At 34.4% G+C, this 20,323-nt stretch overlaps 4 protein-coding genes across 9 annotated transcripts in view; 2 read left to right on the top strand and 2 right to left on the bottom strand.

Moving 5' to 3' along the window:
- Positions 1-121: 121 nt before the first annotated feature.
- On the bottom strand, positions 122-3,144 carry LOC117216790 (T-complex protein 1 subunit zeta). The gene is made up of 7 exons (XM_033463817.1): positions 2,899-3,144; positions 1,738-2,329; positions 1,310-1,645; positions 1,151-1,216; positions 847-1,069; positions 592-760; positions 122-506 (listed from the first exon to the last, which is right to left on the bottom strand). Exons 1-7 carry the CDS (start codon positions 3,033-3,035, stop codon positions 434-436), a joined length of 1,596 nt encoding a protein of 531 aa, XP_033319708.1. The 5' UTR covers positions 3,036-3,144; the 3' UTR covers positions 122-433.
- A 338-nt stretch (positions 3,145-3,482) lies between these two features.
- Positions 3,483-5,188, top strand: LOC117216791 (NAD-dependent protein deacylase Sirt4). Of its 2 annotated transcripts, none has more exons than XM_033463819.1 (4): positions 3,483-3,726; positions 3,856-4,132; positions 4,215-4,497; positions 4,574-5,188. In XM_033463819.1, the coding sequence occupies exons 1-4, from the start codon at positions 3,660-3,662 to the stop codon at positions 4,919-4,921; spliced, it is 975 nt and encodes a 324-aa protein (XP_033319710.1). In that variant the 5' UTR covers positions 3,483-3,659; the 3' UTR covers positions 4,922-5,188. The 2 variants fall into 2 exon arrangements, with proteins under 2 accessions (XP_033319710.1, XP_033319711.1); XM_033463820.1 differs by having other exon boundaries at positions 3,485-3,726; positions 3,860-4,132; positions 4,574-4,960.
- Positions 5,189-5,543: 355 nt separating this feature from the next.
- LOC117216794 (puff-specific protein Bx42) lies at positions 5,544-8,839 on the top strand. The gene is made up of 8 exons (XM_033463826.1): positions 5,544-5,834; positions 6,145-6,298; positions 6,485-6,652; positions 6,739-7,046; positions 7,157-7,292; positions 7,352-7,607; positions 7,752-8,133; positions 8,291-8,839. Exons 1-8 carry the CDS (start codon positions 5,821-5,823, stop codon positions 8,499-8,501), a joined length of 1,629 nt encoding a protein of 542 aa, XP_033319717.1. The 5' UTR covers positions 5,544-5,820; the 3' UTR covers positions 8,502-8,839.
- Positions 8,840-9,682: 843 nt separating this feature from the next.
- Positions 9,683-20,323, bottom strand: part of LOC117216793 (IQ motif and SEC7 domain-containing protein 2-like) — a 146,468-nt gene continuing 135,827 nt past the window's right edge. For 3 of the 5 annotated variants that reach the window (XM_033463821.1, XM_033463825.1, XM_033463822.1), the window contains 7 exons: positions 19,377-19,724; positions 17,964-18,507; positions 16,768-17,127; positions 15,952-16,325; positions 14,302-14,957; positions 13,754-14,095; positions 9,683-13,554 (listed from right to left, as the gene is read on the bottom strand). In XM_033463821.1, coding sequence (XP_033319712.1) covers positions 13,283-13,554; positions 13,754-14,095; positions 14,302-14,957; positions 15,952-16,325; positions 16,768-17,127; positions 17,964-18,507; positions 19,377-19,724 — 2,896 coding nt within the window. In that variant the 3' untranslated portion in view covers positions 9,683-13,282. The remainder of the gene's footprint in view (positions 13,555-13,753; positions 14,096-14,301; positions 14,958-15,951; positions 16,326-16,767; positions 17,128-17,963; positions 18,508-19,376; positions 19,725-20,323) is intronic. The other 2 variants (XM_033463824.1, XM_033463823.1) reach the window with 2 other exon arrangements.

Here is a 20,323-nt window from a genome sequence, read left to right as displayed (position 1 = left end):
ACACATAAATATTTTTGATTTTTATAATAACAGTGGTCATCATTTCTATTTTACATTCTTCACAACATAGTAATCAAAGTCTAAATATACGTCACCGTGAAAATGATATTTATACAAAGGATTATTTCATTCTTCTTTTTTATTTAAATCATTAATTGTACAAAGTTGTATTCGAAACTACCATTTTGCAATTCAAGATCATATATATCTCGATCAGTGATGGAAATTTCACAAATAATAAACGTTTTTATCATTTCCGAATTTTTTAATTTAAAAGTAGCATTTTTATTTATTACGCTGTGCAATTCTTTTGTTATTTAAAAGCATATAAAAACATAGAAATTATGCAGAAGGTTCAATAGAGATCGTGCAAATACAATATTTAAATTAGATGAAAGAACCATAAAGTTATGAAGTGTTCGATCCGTGAGATTTAACCTTTCAGAGACGATAATCCTGCCCTCATAATTTCATCAACCAGGAGGAGATTACTGGCAATAATTGTGCTATAAATAAAAGTTAATACGTATTTGAAAAAAGATATGATACTGTCAAATTTCAATCTAAACAAGATTTTATAAATATATTTACCATGAATTAATAATTTGTTTCTTCACATTGTAATTATCATAAATACCAGCATCCGTGGGTTTCAATGCTTCACCTGAAGAAATATCTAATCCTACCGCTTCACCTAATGTAGACCTTTCTTCTAATAACTTAACAATTGTATCCTGTGCATCAAATCCACTATTTACAGCTAGATGGATAAAAAAATAAATATTAAGACATATGAAACGAAATAATTTTTGAAAGACAATTACTAGTTTGAAATATCTTATTTACCAAGAGTTTTTGGAATGACGAGTAAAGCTTCTGCATAAGCTTGTACACCCAAGCGTTGTTTTCCTTTCACTTTTTCTTTATACTGATGGAGTACTTGACTAGCAGCTACTTCGAAAGCACCAGCACCAGGAATAACCGCGCGATCATCAATAGCATTTTTAATAGCTCTTAGACCATCTCTTACAGCGTCTTTCAATTGCTCTAAAGTGTATTTATTTGGGCCCTACAAATTATCAAGTTGATTGAAGTTATTGAAAATTAAAAAAGATCATATAAATTTAGGAAATTAAATTTATTATCCTACCTTTAGCAGGATTGTTACAGAATTCGGTTTCTTGCATTCTTCAATAAATGTATATTTTGTCTCTCCCTATAAAAAAGATAAAAGAGTGTTTTTCATTTTGTGTAAAATGTAATGTATGAAATGTAATGATCTAGATTGCATTACTTAAAAATTACTTACCAATACATGTTCGTATACAAGTCCGGCCCATCCTAAGTGTTCTTCTGTTAAGTCATCAAAGGAATTCATAGCTGTTCCACCACAGGCCAGTGCTAAACGTTCCATATTTCTACGTTTTGCTCTGCGCAAAGCCAAAATATTTTCCCGGGCAAGCATATCCAAGGATGGTGGGTCAATGCCTTTCTGATTTATGACGACGAACGACTTGTTCGTTCCGTCACATAATTTCTTTTTTAGTTCGATTATTTTTCTTACCCGATTATCGATGAATTCACGTTCTGCAGCTACCAATTTCTCGCGCTCTTCAGCAGTTTTGTAAAAGAACCCACTATTCACCTTCATAATAAATACAATTTCATTATTTAAAGGAGGGAAATATTTATATTTTACAGAAATGATTGATTCTTTTCCTAAATCACTTCATTTACCTCACTCTTTTCATATTCCAGACTAACATTGCAAGTTAGTATGTAAGCATTCTCTACTCTCTTGGGCATATCTGGATGTCTAGATCCATGGTCAGTTACAATACCACGAACTAAGTTAGTATCTGCTGCAGTTCTATGCTGCATTTCCATTAATTCAACCATATGGAGATCGATTTCTTGATCTTTTTGTCTAATAGTCAAAATTGCATCCACACAGACTTCTGTTAGTTTGTCAGCTACAGTAGGGTGGACTTTAGTTCTAAGCGATGTTCTAGCAATGCTCATTAGATTTTCCTTTGTGGGCTCAATCAGAATCTTCAAGGAGTCTAATACTTCCAAAGTTTTTACTCTAGCTAGTTCAAAACCTTCTGTGAGCATTCTAGGATGAAGACCCTCGGATATATAAATATCAGCTTGTTTTAGAAGCTCTCCAATGACTAATACTGTGCTAGTTGTGCCATCCCCAGTAATATCGTCTTGAGCAGTGGATGCTCTAGCAATCAGAGATGCTGTTGGATGTTGGATTTGCATTTCATGCAATAATACATTTCCATCTTTTGTGATTTTAATATCACCTGCTCCAGACACCAACCTTGAAAAATTTTGTATTATTGAATTTCAAAAAATGATTTGGTGATCAATTGTATATACAAAGAATTGAGTTATTAATTTCCATAATTGAGTTTCCAGATTGTTATTTCTCTGGTAAGATAACAAAATAGTATAAGTTAGAATTATTAGTTTTGCAGAAAAGCACATATAATATTCAAAATGCAATGTAAAATTAGGTATTAGATTTTGGATATACTATTAGCAACTTAGTTAGAAGAACGGGAAAGAAGTGAAATTGATTTATGCTATTAGAACCATAAGCAAGAACAGTAATATAGAAAATGTAGAAAATATTAGATCATTCTGTCAATTATAGTTTGATTTATACTCTTTTCCTTGTCCACCAGAGATTTCACGGACATATCGATCTTACCTAATAAGGATAATATACTTAACTGCAATGTTTTAATGTAACAAGCAAACAGTAGTGGAAAGTATGAAATACAAAATAATTTTCGTAATTTTATACTCATAATTTTAATACTTCACTTTAATTTATTAAATAAATGATAAATTGTTAAATTAGCACGTGAGAATAAGTATACATACATCTTCATGGTGCCTTTCGGCCCAAGATTCGTTCTCATCACATCTTGAATTCCTTTTGCGGCCGATATATTGACAGCCAAAGCCTGAGCAGCTCTAGCAAACTCAGCTTTGGGATTTAACAAACTGATCGCTGCCATTTCACTAGATAATAATCAAAATTCGCGAAATAATAAACGTATCGTCTCAGCATGCAAGCTTCTATCAATGGCTTCAACTGTCTGAATAATACAGTATGTGAAGTAGCCGATGTTCAGATTCAACAATATAGGGATTTTCATTTCATAACTTCCGAAAAAAATATAAATTTTTTCCATAAATTTTTTAATTCTCTTTGAAAATTGCAAGTTCATTTAAAAATCAATTAAAAAATGCTCAAAGCTATTAAATTTAAGAATATATCTAATTCATTAATATTTAAATACCGTTCTTTATTTAATGTTAAGTTGGTCTAGAACAATCTAAGAATGACTCAAAAATTTACTTAAATTCATATATTTACATAAAGATTTTCCTTTTTTCCAAGCGATTGTCTTTTTTAAATGTTTAGCTCTATTTTAAAGTTTTATTTCATTATTGGAATGATATTTTTGAATGATTTTTTGAAGATTGTTTTAGTTATAGCATGTGACGTTTTTGGCAATCATTTTGATATGAAAAGATTACATCACAGGCGAAAATACTATGATGAGATAAAAAAGTAACCTTAAATAAAATTGTACAATATTCTCATATTTTTAACATAACTGTTATAAACATAAAAGATGTTTAAAATAAATGTTATATGTGTAAAGTCATGTAAGACTGTTAATACAATAGGAATATTATTATGTGAGTTTTTTTCTTGTTCCAATATTTGTATTTATCTAGAATGTTATTATTGTATTATATTATTATGATATTTATTTATAGTATTCATTGATTTTTATCAATATATAATATGAATTATTATTATTAAAGATAGATCATATACATCAGATTTTGCATTTGTCCCGAAATGTGGACCTGTGAAAGACAGAGATTTGTTGATGTTAAAGGGTTTTATCAATAGTCACAGTAATATGTGCATATTAACAGGAGCAGGAGTATCCACAGAGAGTGGTATTCCTGATTATAGATCCGAAGGCGTTGGCCTTTATGCAAGAAGCAATCGCAGACCAGTTCTTTACAAAGACTTTTGTAACAGCGCTGAGATTAGAAGGCGATATTGGGCTCGAAATTATATAGGTTGGCCTAGGTTGTAATTTTTCTTGATTAGAACTACAATTATAAAATGATATGCAAAAGTTTGTAATAATTTTAAAACATTCATTTCATAGATTTTCTTCTGTTAAAGCAAATATTGTGCATGAAATACTAAAAAAATTAGAGGATCATAACAAAATAAGATGTATCGTTACACAAAATGTTGACAACTTGCACACAAAAGCAGGCAGCAAAAAAGTGATAGAGTTACATGGGACAGCATTTAAAGTAATGTGTCTCAACTGTAATGAAAGAATATGTAGATATCAATTGCAAGAAATCTTAGATAGAATGAATCCAAACATGGCAGGGACTAGTGAAATGATAAGACCCGATGGAGATGTGGATATATCGCAAGTAAATGTTATAAATAATTTAAGAAGTTCAGGGATAACCTAAGAAATTTTGATTTAAATGATTCATTTTAATTCAGGAGCAAGTAGAAAGATTTAAAATTCCACCATGTGGAAATTGTGGTGGTGTTCTTAAGCCAGACATGATCTTCTTTGGGGACAATGTCCCACGTCAAATTGTAGAAAGTGTCAGATATAATGTTGAGCATTCAGATTCTCTACTAATTTTGGGTACAACACTTACTACGTTTTCTGGCTATCGAATCGCGTTGCAAGCTAGCCATGCTAAAAAGCCAATAGCTATAGTGAATATTGGAAAAACCAGAGCGGACGATCTCGCGGAAATCAAAGTGGAAGGTAGATGTGGCGATATTTTATCGAGAATTTACTCAATGATTGATCAACATGAGGAATGTATGGAATGTTAATTAATAGACTGCGGATTTTTATGCATTTTTAAAAAATTTAAAATTACAAAAACGCACATAATGTGCAAAAATATACAAAATAATTAAAGTATAATATGTATTATTTTTATTATTTATAAAAATACCAATTTGCATAAAAATTCGCAATTCATTGATTAAGTAGAAGTAATGTGAATAGTTCTTTTCATATTGTTTTACATCTTGGCTGTGATTACTCTAGATTAATCTATGTATAATGTACAAATAAAACATCTTTTTCCAACAAAAAATTTTTTGTACAATACTTTATATAATATTCTACTTCCTTTATAGAAGGTTTGATTCTAGTATTGTTGAGATTTTAGAAATGAAGATATTTATCTTCATCAAAAGAATATAATTATTTTTTGTCTTAAGTCTTGTTTGTCTTTACCATCTATCCATAATTTTTTAAATTGTTGTTACTTCCGTATCTAGTAGATAGCAGCACACGACTTGTCCATAAACAAGGATAGCAATAGCGTGCGACAAAAATATATACATATACTCGATACGGACAAGGGAGCACAATAGATGCGACTAATAGTGTATACATAGATGTGTATACAAGCATAGCAATAACGATTAGTTCCACCTTTTCACCGCCACGTGGTGATAGTGTTTCAGCGTCCACAAGAAAGGTAACTAAAAGGATTAATTTGTGAACTTTTGTGATTATGTCTTCCGAATTAGACAACTTTCTTATTAAATTCCTTTTAACCTACGAAATACATGTATAAAGATTTACAGATTTTATTCAACGAATCGAAGCATCAGCTGAGAGAGTATATATTTACATATCGATGTACCTACTAGATTGCAACGCTTTGTGATTAGTATATCAGTTACAGGTGGGATTATTACATTTTGTTATTAACAAAATGTCGTTAGCAAGGTTAGTTTTTGATAATTATTCTATAATTATTTTCTTATTACGTGTAGAATACCGAATTATATAATTTTTGTATTATACGGTGCAGTATAATATAGAATTTTCTGAGTCATGTATTTTGATATATTTTGCGTATTTTGATATAACCTGACGCGTACTTGTTAAACAAAGCAAATGACGCAACTGTATCTGAATTTGTGTGATTATTGTAGTTATTCGCTGTTTGCAAATGTTTTTTATATTTTTGCGTGTATTACTTATATTTATTTGTATTTTAATCCATAAGAATATTTATAAAGTGTTTCTGTTATAGCTTATTACCTACACCATCTCAGGTCGTGTGGGATAGAGAAGATGAAGCAAGGGAACAGAAATTACGACAGAGACCTGTATCTGCTCTTGTCAAAGCTGTTGTTACTGCTCCACCATATGGCCAACGTAAAGGATTTGTACCAAGAAATCCAGAAGTAAGTGATTTTATAACTAACTAAGTATAATCCTCTATTTATCTATAATAAATATAGTGTATTTGTATATAATAATATGATATGCAATAATATCCAGTGCTGGATGTGTACAATAAATGAATGTTTTTGTATTTTTCATTTCGAATTGTTTATATAAGTCTCTAAAGATTCATATTAACTGTGCAGGATTTTGGAGATGGTGGAGCATTCCCAGAGATTCATGTAGCCCAATATCCACTTGGGATGGGAATGAAGGGAAAAGAAACCACTAGTAATGCTTTAGCAGTACAGCTTGATGCTCAAGGAAAAGTGAAATATGATGTTGTTGCTAGACAAGGCCACTCTAAGGATAAGGTAATTTAATTTACATCAATAATACTATTTAATTGAGTAAACATTTGCATTTGGTTTATTTTTGCTTATATTATGTTCTCTTATAGATCGTGTACAGCAAACTGAGTGACTTATTACCTTCAGAAATTACAAGTGAGGAAGATCCTAGTTTGCAACGTCCACCCAATGAAGAAATTGATGAACTCACAGAAAAAACTAAGAAGGCTTTAGAGAAGATAACAAGATCAAAGATAGCTGCAGCAATGCCAGTAAGATGCGCGGAGAAACAAGCTCCTGCGCAATACATTCGATATACACCTTCCCAACAAGGACAATCATTTAATTCTGGGGCTAAACAAAGGGTTATTAGAATGGTGGAGGCTCAGATAGATCCTTTAGAACCACCAAAATTCAAGTGAGTTTCAACATTATGAATTTGCTTGGGACTAAGCACCAAATAAATTATATTTTAAATATAAGTTATGTTAACTATGTTGTGAATAATATAGTATCTTTTAATTGTAGAATTAATAAAAAAATACCGCGAGGTCCTCCATCACCGCCAGCGCCTGTGATGCACTCGCCTACGCGGAAAGTAACAGTAAAAGAACAGAAGGAGTGGAAAATACCGCCCTGTATTAGTAACTGGAAAAATGCGAAAGTAAATAGGTTTTTTTAGTTCGAAATTGATTGATATTTTACTAACGAAGATTTTTTCAGGGATACACGATCCCGCTCGATAAACGACTAGCTGCAGACGGTCGTGGGTTGCAACAGGTTCACATAAATGAGAACTTTGCTAAGCTGGCTGAGGCTCTTTATATAGCAGATAGGAAAGCTCGAGAGGCGGTAGAAATGCGAGCACAGCTTGAGAAGAAACTTGCCCAGAAGGAAAAAGAGAAAAAAGAGGACCATCTGAGACAACTAGCGCAGAAAGCTAGGGAAGAACGTGCTGGTTTAAAATCAGCAGCAATGGGTTCGTATATGCATTCTGTGCACTTACATAATCATACAAAATCATCTATAATCTTGACTATTTTTAAGTATTTAGGATACATTTAATATCGTGTTATATCGTAATACAGTGTTTAATAGTGTCGTGTTTTTTGATATTACATAGAAAAATCGGAGGAGTCGCGGGAAAGAGATCAACTCAGGCAAGAACGACACAAGGACCGTGCTCGAGAGCGGAATTTGGCGCGTGCTGCACCTGATAAGCGTTCTAGATTGCAACGTGAACGAGAACGCGACATCAGTGAACAGATTGCACTCGGTTTACCAGCAAAGAGTATTCCTAATACCGGAGAAGCACAGTTTGACCAAAGATTGTTCAACACTAGCAAAGGAATGGATAGTGGTTACGGGCATGATGACGAATATAATGTTTATGATAAGCCCTGGAAAGATTCTAACTCTATCGGCTCTCATATATACCGTCCTAGTAAAAATATTGATAAAGATACTTACGGAGATGATTTGGAAAAGCTTGTTAAAACGAACAGGTATTTGTTTGATTATTTTAATACAATTATATCAATGTATTGTGTTTCAATTAATTAACTTGACAAGAATTTTTAAAGATGTTTAAGAAGTTATAGAGAAGAAAAATGTTTTTGGAATAAGTGTTCTTATATCAACATGTTTCTATTGTAATTTTAGATTTGTTCCGGATAAGGAATTCAGCGGAACTGATAGATCAACGACACGCTCAGGACCAGTACAGTTCGAGAAGGATGAGGAAGATCCTTTTGGTTTGGATCAGTTCTTGAAGCAAGCCAAGCGTGCGAGCAGTTCTACTACCACAACAACAAAACGCAAAGACGAGCGGGAACAACGGAGAGACGATCGCGACAAACGAAGGAAACATTAACTTTCTTTGTTGTTTATCTGTTCTTATTATTTTAGAACAATTTTTCTTTTTTTAATGTTATATAAGTTAGCTCTAGATTCAAATAAATGAAGCTTAAAATTAGTCGTTTCGATCACTTTGATAATCTAATCAGTGATTGGTTTTACAAAATACGATACAGATACAAAACATCCAAACAAGTATAAAATGCCTTGCAATTTTTAAAAACGGTATTCATTTTTAATTATTCACACTGTGCTGAGAAAGAAGTGAACTTTTACAAAAAAATGAAAGGATGTATACAAACTGATTGAAATTGCTAAATATATCGATTACTTAGTATAATAAACAACAAGAAATGTTATATTCTATTTTCTCCCCGATGGTTATTTATGTTATGTTTCATTTTATAAGAGTGAAGTTGGTTAGAGTTACGTTTCAGACTCATAGTTCTTTATTAACACAATGTGCATACAGCGTTCGTTAGATTAACAAAGGAGGCGATACTTTCGCACGGGGAGCGATTGTTATTTCTAAATTAATAACGTAGTTACTTACTTTCTCATCAAATATTTTTTTTTCATCAAATGCGTTTATCGACACCGTTTTTTTTTGCATGTCGTCATTTTTCGAAGATCGCGTCAAATTTGATTAAATCTAGTCACCGTAAATTCGCGAATAATTCATGGTAATGATGTTACGCAATGTTGTATTGCTTTAATGTTGCATGATCATTGTTTACTACTTATTCTCGTCATCTCCAAACTGCTTTTTTTCTTTCTTTATTTTCTGTATCTAAGTAAATCATCCTAATGAAACTTTATACTGTCATAGTGTCTACTTTGGTACCCACTAGTTTTATTAAGAGCCAGGCTGAAATTTATATCTTTCGCTTATTATATAAATATAATGTATATGTATGAGATCGTGCAAGAAAACTTCCATATAATCCAGTTAAATTGCTTAAAGATGTCGTAAGATGTAGGATGATTGTACATAAGGGACAGAATTTGAAAAACAGTATGACTACAAACAATCAAAAAATCTAATGTTCTCCTCGTCTCCGTCCAAAAAACGGATGTTGATGTCCGTCTTCGTCGTTTCTAAATAAAAATGACTACGCATACGATTTATAGGAATCAATCATTTATAGGATCATTCGTGAGAGCTTTTATGATGCTTATTTCATCTTTCTTTTTTAGTTTTTCATGAATTTTCTTGTAGATACGGCGACTTAGAAGATGGTCTTTCTAATCAGTCTTTTCTTATTTTTTTTTTTCATTCGTAAGAAGTTTATCACAGAAGAATTTCCGTATATTGATCATCTTTCTTTTCATTTTTTAAATTTCGGGAATCTGAACGAGCATTTGTTTCATCGTTCACGCAAATTGACGCGATCCTTTGTTATATTAGACTGACCTCACACTTTTTATTGTAAACCACATTCTTAAGAACTACATCAAGGTTTTTCTGACAAAGTTTTATGGAATTATTTTCTCTCTCTCTCTTTCGCTCTCTCCCTCGCAAACATTACAGCGTAACCGGAGAACTCTCCTGATGAGAAAGACTAGAATTAATAACGCTGAAGACTACGGACTTGTTACGGATCCATGGGAGCCTATGTACAATTAGGATGAACACTTTGCCAACTATTCATAGTTACGTTCGAGTTCTCTCGGTTTTTGTTTCCTTCAGCTGTAAACGACGCATATATACTTGGCGGAAGAGATATAGCGAGGTTATAAATTTAATTATCAATTAGCGACATTGATTGATGTAATTGCGTCCAACGTTGTACGCATTTTATAGAAGTACCTCGAATCTCAGGCCGTGAAAGTCATTAATAGATTACGGATTTTTATGTTTTATATTTTTATGAACACAATTATAGAAATGGAATCTAAGCAAAGATTTGTTTCACTCGAGTACTTTACTTTAGATATTTTGTATATTTTTGCATGTTACATCCATTTTGTACATTCCTTCATTTTCAGAATTTCCATAAATACATAAAAATTCGTAGTTTAGTCATTAGTGATGTATAAAATTTTTTTATATATGCATTATGTGAAAAATAGCAAACTGCATATGTTTAGAATTTACCTTTCAAATTTTATGCTATACACAATTTTTCATAAATGTTCTATAAAAGGAGAACAGTTCCACATTATTCTATGATATATTGAATGAGGCTTTTAATTCCTTCTCTTTCTCCATATGTCTCAAATTATTGTTTAGTTTCTTGAAATTTTTTTATCTTATTTATTTTATTTATTTTTTATTTTTTTAGATTTTATAATCTCGCTATATCTTTTCCTATAACAATACACGTCTTTGTAAGACCTATATTCTCATCTCGACAACGTGAATAGCTATTTTCCAGTTTTATAATTAGTTAGAACCTATGCGATCATTACAGCCTCTTTCTCTGTTTACTTTGGAGAACAATAGACATTTAGATTGAGAAACTTGTGATAGCAGTCAGAGTTTATGTATAGTGTAAGAGTATTCAAACACTTGTAGATGCCTTTTATGGTCATATTACATCTGTATATGAAATATTTTGAAATTTTATTGGTGCTGTAATGAGACCAGACTATCACGATTATATTGAGCAAATGTGAAACAAATACATAATACATATATATGTTAAAGTTTTCTATGGTAAATGTTCAAATACTCTCACAAATCACTATAAGAGATAAAGTGTAGCAAAACTTTTAGTCCTTAGTAAATCTATTACTTTTAATCTGAAATATGTGAGTGTATCTCCTTATGAAATTGTATGCTCAGAAAAATAAGCTGCTTCTCTAAAGAAGATCTATTTCTGTGACAGCTGAAGGATTCAAATTACACGATTAAGGAAATATAATTTGGAAACAGACGTTAGAGTGCTTATCGATCAGAAGTGCAAAAAGTGTTAGAATCACTTGAATCTCAAGGTTATTATTAAAGAGAACTACGAAAATAAATTTCAAAGTTTATACAAAAACTGGTAATGTGTGCGTACATTACATCATGACGTTAATTACAATGAAACTCCCAAAGTTCGAAACGTATTATAATAATGTACAGTGTATCAAATTTCACTGATTAATCACTTCGAATCGAAATTAATCGGACAATCCATTTTTTTAATTGCTATTAATTGGTATTGTGATCGCTGGTAATATATATATGTACAAGTTATTTTACTTTTCCAAATGTAATTCTGCAGCCCTTTAAAAAGGTTGTCTATCTCTTTAATAATTGATAAGATTATTAGTCAGTTTCTCATCTCTTGATGATAAGTTGTGGCAGTTGTTACATAAGGCATACAAGTTGTCCTCTTCCATTCATTGATCCTTATAGCATTCGTTTAAGATGACGCTGAGAGTTAGCTACACGTGCTACGAGACGAGAAACCAACTAATTTGGTTAATTGAATTTTCTCATTAGTACGCTGTTTCGGAGAAAAAAACTGCTCGATTCTGAACACACAAGCAGAACTACGATTTGCAGAAGATTATGAGAATGTACCTCAACAACGAAAAAACGCTTCTCTGTAACTTCTTCTTCTTCTTCCTTTTTTTTAAAATGTTAATACTTACAAAGATTGCTACGATCCAAACGATTTATTACTTTTTTTTTCATTGATGAGATATTAAAAATTTGTTAGACATCGACATGCACCTAATATCAAGAAGGGGATTGCTTATCGGTTTCCTTAGGCTACGGTTCATGTTTTTTGTTACAGAATTATCATCATCATCATTGTAATCATACAATTGCCGTTATATATCTATCATATACCTATTATGTACAACTGTTCAAGTATAGCTACGTCGATACTTGCAAAAAAAAAACACGATATTACACTAGAGCCATTCTCTTCCCATAAACCGATCATATCTTTTTCTTTTCGAGGTGATAAGATTTTTTTTGTTGAGTCACGTGACTTTTAGTTGAAAAACCGGTTTATGGGGTCTATGCGATCAACGGAACGATTATCTACATGCGTTGAGAGGATCGCATCGCTCTCCATTGGAAATTATTATAAATATCATAAGAAAAAGTGAATCGACGTGTTATTTTTTTTTTTCATTTTTGGATGAATAAATACTATACATGCGCTCCTATAGAGACTACTTCAACGCGCCATCTTGCCAAATTTGTTTCCTTTGTCTCGAGTGATCGCGATTGGATCCTGCCCAATCCAATAAATTTACATCGCCTATTCAATTGTCTCTTCTTATTCTCTTCTTTTTACTTTTTCTTTTTTCATCTTCATTGTGTCACTTCCCAAAGTGCATTTTCAGATCCCAATTAGTTATGGGATAACTTGTCTTCTCACCTTTATCTTCAAGATGCATTGGCCTCTTTAATCACGCATAAAGTTGGCGTCCATTTTGCTTCCTTAAAAGCCGAGGGGAAGTGAAAGAGTTCACGCGCTCCATCTGACAAAGAGACTGCACGATATTTGAATCATCCATTTGATTCACATTTTGGCAATATAAAACATATAGGACATGCTGTTCAAACTTTCACAAGGAAATGAGGCTCGAATATTCAGCATCCTCCATATTGTCAACATAATCCATAAATAATATTATAACTATAATAGCGTTATAATGGAAGCTATAACATTATATACAGGTTTGTGTGTATTATGTATATGAGGGATACATAATTTCAAAGAACATTTTCTCACGGAAGTTTGAATAGTATATACTACGTGTTTAATATATTACTATATAGGACGTGTCCCCTTGTGGAACTTCCACTTTGGCCTGTTATCTCTTAGGTAGCACCGGAAGGATATATTACACTTCCGTGGTGCGACTGTACGGGCCGGATTCCTCCGATTGTGAAAGTTTTCGTTCCCGTTTGGCGAATAGACCCCCTAAAAAAGATGGCTGCTGAGCCAGTCCCTTAGCACCACCAGGGATCGTAGCCCCTGGATGTATAGGATGAACTTGTCCAGGATGTTTAATGCCTTGGCTCATTGAGCTGGCAGATGTAGATTGAAAAGAAATCGACATACCGCTATCGAGTGAGCCCACGCTTCCACGTCGCTGTGGTTTTTCACCAGCAACTGTGAAAAGTAAAGATACAAAAGACATTACAATTTCAAATATTATTTTTCATCAAAAAATATTGTTTGCCTTTTTAAAATAATAAAAACCAGAATACGACAGATACATTAGCAGAATTACATAAATAATTTAATTAATATAACATGTATGCAAATGTGTTAATACAGAAAATGTAAAATATAGAATAATTTTATTTACATTGTTCATGTATGTCCAGAAGGGAATTACTAAGGGCAGAACGTTTTAATTGGGTATCTATGTCGGTAGTTTCCGATCTTTCGGAGTAGGGCCCCGGGCAAGGACATATCTCGACATCTGCCACTCCAGAGTCTCTATTTTCAGCGCCGCCCCTCGCACTTCTGCTGCTCTTCTGTCGTTCTAGTTCCGTCTCAATCCGTAAGGTTTCCATCTCGTCCATTTCGCTGATGGATTCTCTGAGATCCTCCACAAACTTGCACCTGTCGTGCGCGTTCCTCGCGTTAAACGTAACCAACACCTTTCCATCCACGCGCTGGGAGAGTCTAATTCCATACGGATAATCTGAAAAATAAAAATCTTAGTTAGAATAAAAACTAGTTATGCCTTAATGTTTAGATGATAAAAACTAATAATTCTTAATTACAACAAACGTAAAGAAAGTACATTTCTTCTCACCAATTCAGTCTTTAATTTATAGGTTAATGAAAAGAGATGTTAAAATATTTTCCAACTGTAAAGAGTCAAAACAATTTGAACGTGAAACTCACGAGGAACTTCAAACAGCGTGGCTACCATTCCGCACAGTGGAAAGCTTTGTCTGAACGTATAAGTAACGCTGTTCTTTTTCTTGCTCAGGATCTTTGTTACAACAAGGAGATCGTTGAAGAGAAATACTTCTCGTTGATGTACACCTGGTCTCTCTTTCTTGTGGATGTCTGGGATCTCATACAGTCTACAATAGCAAACTAATCTTCTATGAGGCAAGGCCATGTTAGGTTTCTTGCCTACTATTGTTGCTTGGACCTTCATCACTTGAGAAACATGATCTGAGCCAGGTTTGAATTCGTTTTCCTTTACTCTTTCATAAATTCCAACCAATATATCTCTGTCAATATCTCCACAATCGTCTATGCCTCTGAGGTTTTTGACAAAGTCATCCAGCCTCATTCTGCGTTCTGGTTTCAGGTTTGGTGTGTGCAGATCAGTGTTCAGCATGATTATTGCGAATGCTAATACAAAGACAGTGTCTGCTGAGCGTAGCCTGGATACTACATCGGGATTGCAGTGGCAATAACGTTGGCTGAACACCTCCATTAGTCGTTCTATTTTTTGAGCTTCACCTGGCATCCGGAAGTATGCTTGAAACTTTCTCAAAGCGACGTCTACCTGCATTCCTGATAGGTCCAGCTCGTGGGAGAAGCATCTGAAAGATACAAAAATGTTTTACTTCATTACTTTTTTATACTTTTATTCGTGTTCTTCCGGGAATATACGTATAATTATTTATTTGTGGTTCTGACACTATAATAGAGGCTAATCTATTCATATTTTTGTCAGTTTCATTGATGATGATTCCATATATATTATAATGTATCTGGTACATGTTAAACTTGACTTCTGACTGATTTTCGACCTTGCTATTCGGTGACCCACACTCTTAATCATCCTAAACTCAATATTTATTCTAAAGTATTTTGTTCGCTAACACGTGTTCCTTTTTCTGTTCGCCGTGTGGTCCAGTTGCGGTGGCTCATGTTACACGTTTGTCACACTAACTGAGGCTAAAGAGGGTCCATTAGAATTCAAATTTAGTTTTGTTTCATGATGGACCTCCCACTGTATCTTACAACTTTTAAAATAGCACTTTCATAGACTTACAAATCAAGACTTTGGGAATAACATTAGTTAATATCTCTATTCGACATTATTTTAATTGTTTAACTTAGTATTCTAATAAAAGAAATATTTCTCATATTTTTCTTAAGTCTTATATGAATATCTTGAACGTTGATATTTGTACAATAACCGCGAGTAATGTTATATGCTACCAATCCTCCTTGACCTAAATTTTTTTCGAAATCGCGAAACTAACGACTGGCAAATAGATCAATGCCATTTCTAGTATTTCTTTCACAGTGGTTCACAGAATTACCCTTTGCGCCACTGACAAAGAATCAAACGCAACTACTGAAACGAAACAATTGCGTTCTTAAAAAGCGACAAGAGAGAAAACGACTTTCTATAATAAATAACGAGCAACGAACCCAAACTGCGTGTTTCCGCTACGTCGATCACCGATCACTGTGATAAACAAACAGATTAACTTTCTCTGACTGCGCTATTATCCTCCATATTCACTTTTTTCTCTTTACAGTAAAATAAAGAAAAAACATAAAAATGTATAGCAGGATACTTACTCAAGCACAGCCATGTTGAAGGGGTTTTGAAGGTTTCCAAGATATTCTCCTATCATCTGCTTGGACAGTCCTTTTCTACTGATCAAAAATCTTGCTACACCCTGAGGGCTATTCTCCAAGAATCCTCTTCTGATCAAGTAACTGATTCCTCTTTCTGGTTTCTTGTTGAACAGATTTAGGCCCACTCGATACTGACGTTTTCTTACTATTTCTGAAACTTTATAGCTCGTCTGCGGTATACTTTCTGGATGATCCATGAGAGGAAGCTGGTAGCCGGAACTGGCATGAGAGTGGCCAAGATCTTTCACACTGCTTATCATGGTAGTTGAGTCTGTTGTGTGATTGGCGCATTCTTGGTGTTCTGGTGAACTTGACTGTACAACAGAACATAAAAATTAGATTAAAAGAGTTGTGATTTATGGTCTAGATCTATTATGGTATCACAATTCGTGAAAATTAATAGAAGATGAAAAGAAAATACTTAAAGGTTAACAGGTAAACGGCAGAAAAAGAAATTTAAACTGAAATTGTAAGCAGAAATATATATGTATCTTATAAAACATATATTATACATCTATCTGTACTGTTACATATATTATACTACAAAAAAGTTTAATCACTTTCATTAATAAATAGAAGAAAAGTGGATTAAGGGACTAAAGATTAAATTCGTCACAAGAGAGGAATTAGAAACAAACCAAATCAGACTTCTCCTTGAATATCGTCTAGCCCAAAGTGTCTAGAAGCTCGAAGAAACAAAAGAAAGAGTTGATATAAAAGTAAAAACACAAACACAGAGGTAGAATGGAAACTCACGATTCCTTTATGCTTCCACACAGGTGATCCTCTTTGAGCGTCTCCCTCGGAGCTCTCGCAATTAGTGGAATCACTGCCAGAACTCTGAACCGAGCTTAGGCTACCGTTCTCGACACTTTTGCTAAGGCCATTGTGACGTGGTTCCATAGATCTGGACGTAATGGAAGACGTTCTTTTTGGCACTTCCGGTGGCACCTTTTTCGCGGATCCTCTCGTTCTACCGGCGGAACCAAGGTGACCGGCACTACTCCAGTTCTGAACCACCTGTGTCTGAAGATTGTGAGGCGTCGACGGTGACGTGCATGGTGTCCGCAGCAGATCTCTTGGTGGCGTATCTTGTCTGATGCTGCACAACGTGTCCTGGAATAATAACAATGATTTTCTTTACAGTCACTTGTCTAAATTGCTTGAAATAAGAACCATTATGCGAGTCAGAAGGTAGCATGGAATAAGTGTCTTTAGTGAGAATTTTCTTTTGGAAAATAGAAATTTTCTATTAAAAATTGATATAGATGTGTTTGGAAGGTAACTTTGAAGATAGCATAACTAGGTATTTTTAGTAGGAATTTTTATCAGAAGAGAAGATATCTCGTAAATAAAATAATAACAAAATCCTGTTTCCCTCAATTATTTTTCTATTAAAATAGTCTCCCTTTTCACTTTTTATCTATAAACTATATAAACTAAGCACTATATATCAATCAATTTAAAGTATAAATATTGTACAAATCTGAATCAAATTAAACTACATTTTAACTTGCCTTTCTTTTTCTAGTGTTCATCTATTAGAAGTCTGTTAGATCTATTTATTAGATAGTCTTTTTTTTATCTTCTATCTACGCCAATAAATTACACGTGATAATGATCAATTTAAAATGTACAACAGTGAGCATATAAATGGGAAAAATGCTTGCTTGTAAATTCAACTAATTTAATCGTATTATGAAAAGTTCCATTACTATCTTTCTTTGTATAATATAGGATTTAAAAATATATCTTGTGTACTTTAAAGCACTACACTCAAATTTCTATTTCCATTTTTATTAGTAAATTAAATTGAATTTGGTACTTTCCAAGGACTTTGGAATGCAGGTATCCAGTATGATCTCAAAATTCAATTTTTCTCAGCAAAGTATAATTAACCATTTGTATTAAGTCATAAAAGACTTATACCAAGCTATAAAGCTTTCAATCACCTGTGGATTGTAATAATGCATGCTAGACCCGCTTTCCTGAGAGCTCGACTCCCAGCACGGACTTGGTGGTAACTGTTGGTGTCTGTTGCAAGGACTCGGCGCCAGAGAGGGCGTATGTCTGCCACTTTGATGTATGTTATGGTTCGCGTGCTGATGACCAGCGACCTGGACCTCGCACCTGCCGCTCTGGCTCCTCGGTATCGGAGACTGTGAGTTCTCCACGTGCCTCCTTTCCCTCAGAGACATGCTCCTGATGGGCATTGGTCTGTTCGCCGTCTGTGGCTGTTGTATGTAAATTTGACTGTGATATACCATCCTCTCATGTTCATTCACGCCCGTGGCTCTCTCTGTAGTTTCCTGAAGCTTTCTGCTGAGACGTTTTTCAGCCTTGGCCATGGCGGTGATGGCTGCGAATTTCTTCAGCAGAGTGTATCTTCTGAATGCTCGTTGAATAGTCAGTGCGGCGTTTCTTGCCTTCACACCGCCGTATTTTCTTTCTAACATCTCTATCTGCTTATCCAATAGGTCTTGGGATAACTCGTACCTGTTTTGGAGGCAAAAAGTGGTGAGTATTGTGATGGGAGGCTTTGGATTTTTGGTTTTTAAGAAAAGTTTGTTAACCCATGAAGAACTTGATCTTTATTTAACTTTTATAGGTCTATAGGATACTATTATAATGATAGAGAAATATGTAAGAACGTGATACAAGAGACTTTAAGAAGAATTAATGAATCCTTCGAAGAATACAAAATTACCATTTTTTCACTGTTACCTTCGCAAACATCTGAGTTTTTAAGTAGAGCTTAGAGTGATAAATGGGTTAACGTGAAGAATAAAAAGGTGAAGCTCGACTGGATCTGAACTGGCAACGAAGACGTGCGCTCTGGGAAAGCTCGGACTTTTTGTCAGCCGCGAACAACGTAGAGATCACTTGTGCATCGATTCTTTCGAAAACGGCAAAGAAAAATTTAGGCCGTGAAAGCTTGCAGACTGTCCCATAAGAAGCTTCCGTAATTGATGCCCGGAAATTTGGAAATTTTAAAGAACTTTCAAATTCCGTCGGAAACCCGAAATTATAAATCTCTAAGAAACTCTGCAGAAATCCCGACTTCCAAAGAAACCACAAGTTTCGAATTAAAAAAAGATCTCGCAAAAATGCCAAACTCCAAGGAAATTCCAAATTTCGCGTATCTCAAGACAATTTCGAGCCTCAAATTTCAGAAAGGAGCCAATTTAAAAAATCCAAATTTCAGGGAAATCCCAAATTCTGACGTCAATTCCACGCATTTCAGAGGAAATTTCGAATTTTGAAGGCCGAACGAATTCGAGGACCAGCAATTTGACGCCGAACAAAGCGAAAAAAAAAACAATAAAAAAAGATTGAAAGAGCGAGTAAATCAATGTTGATCTTACGCAGTCTGCAGCCGGCATCTCTTCAGCACGTCTCCGTTACGTACAGGTCCTTTTTTAAGATGGTTTTGTTGATACCCTGCGGCCTGTGGCTGACCACCATAGCCCTGCACCATGGTACCATAACTTTGGGGCTGATTGTAGCCGGCGTGAGTGTATACTCTCACGTTCGACGTGGAATTGTATGGGCCGTGTGCGTAGTTCTGGTTCTGAACGTACGACTGGCCCGTGATGTAGGACGTCGTCAGGGAGGGTTGACTGCCTGACGAGTATATGCCGTGCATGCCGCTCCCGTGCACCTGGTTCACGTTTGCCGCATGCTGCGATGGCCTCTCCATCTTCTGCGGGAAACTGTAACAGAAGTTCGATGGTTTAGTTACAGATGAGCGAGTATTGCGGGATCTTTTGATTTTGGTAGGTCGAGTATGGCGAATATAGTTGGATGCAAATTTGTGAGCTGTAGAAATCTGTAACTTTGAATTCTACAATTACAGAACTCCAAAATTATACAACTTGTTCAGAACTCAGGAACCTCAGAACTCAGGAACCTCAGAACTCAGGAACCTCAGAACTCAGGAACCTCAGAACTCAGGAACCTCAGAACTCAGGAACCTCAGAACTCAGGAACCTCAGAACTCAGGAACCTCAGAACTCAGGAACCTCAGAACTCAGAAACCTCAGAACTCCGGAACTTCAGAACCCTGGAACTTCAGAATGGTAAACTGTAAGATTCCAGAAATTTAAGGCTCTAGAGCTCTGGAATTCTAGAACTTTAGAGAACTTAGAGATTTTAGAACCTTAGGACTCCAGAACCCTGGAACACCGGAACACTGGGAACTGTAAAACTTCAGGACCTAAAGGCTGAGTAATTTTGAAAGCGATTCTGGAAATCTGAAAGTTTAGACTCTTAGAACCCTAGAATTCTAGAACTTTAGGGCCCTGGATCTGTA

The sequence above is a fragment of the Bombus bifarius genome, unplaced genomic scaffold (genome assembly GCF_011952205.1).
Source record: "Bombus bifarius isolate JDL3187 unplaced genomic scaffold, Bbif_JDL3187 scf7180000007973, whole genome shotgun sequence".
Classification (NCBI taxonomy): domain Eukaryota; kingdom Metazoa; phylum Arthropoda; class Insecta; order Hymenoptera; family Apidae; genus Bombus; species Bombus bifarius.
The sequence above is the reverse complement of the archived record's forward strand: the minus strand, read 5'-3'. Positions and strand labels throughout refer to the sequence as shown.

Excerpts from the sequence above, each read along its gene's own strand:
- LOC117216790 (XM_033463817.1), bottom strand. The coding sequence starts at position 3,035 with ATGGCAGCGATCAGTTTGTTAAATCCCAAAGCTGAGTTTGCTAGAGCT. Across the intron at positions 761-846 it reads CGTCATTCCAAAAACTCTTG|CTGTAAATAGTGGATTTGAT; the intron begins GTAAATAAGATA and ends TTATCCATCTAG. Across the intron at positions 507-591 it reads AAACAAATTATTAATTCATG|CACAATTATTGCCAGTAATC; the intron begins GTAAATATATTT and ends TTTTATTTATAG.
- LOC117216791 (XM_033463819.1), top strand. The coding sequence starts at position 3,660 with ATGTTTAAAATAAATGTTATATGTGTAAAGTCATGTAAGACTGTTAAT. Across the intron at positions 4,133-4,214 it reads AATTATATAGGTTGGCCTAG|ATTTTCTTCTGTTAAAGCAA; the intron begins GTTGTAATTTTT and ends TTCATTTCATAG. Across the intron at positions 4,498-4,573 it reads GAGATGTGGATATATCGCAA|GAGCAAGTAGAAAGATTTAA; the intron begins GTAAATGTTATA and ends ATTTTAATTCAG.
- LOC117216794 (XM_033463826.1), top strand. Across the intron at positions 7,047-7,156 it reads TTAGAACCACCAAAATTCAA|AATTAATAAAAAAATACCGC; the intron begins GTGAGTTTCAAC and ends TTTTAATTGTAG. Across the intron at positions 7,608-7,751 it reads TTTAAAATCAGCAGCAATGG|AAAAATCGGAGGAGTCGCGG; the intron begins GTTCGTATATGC and ends GATATTACATAG.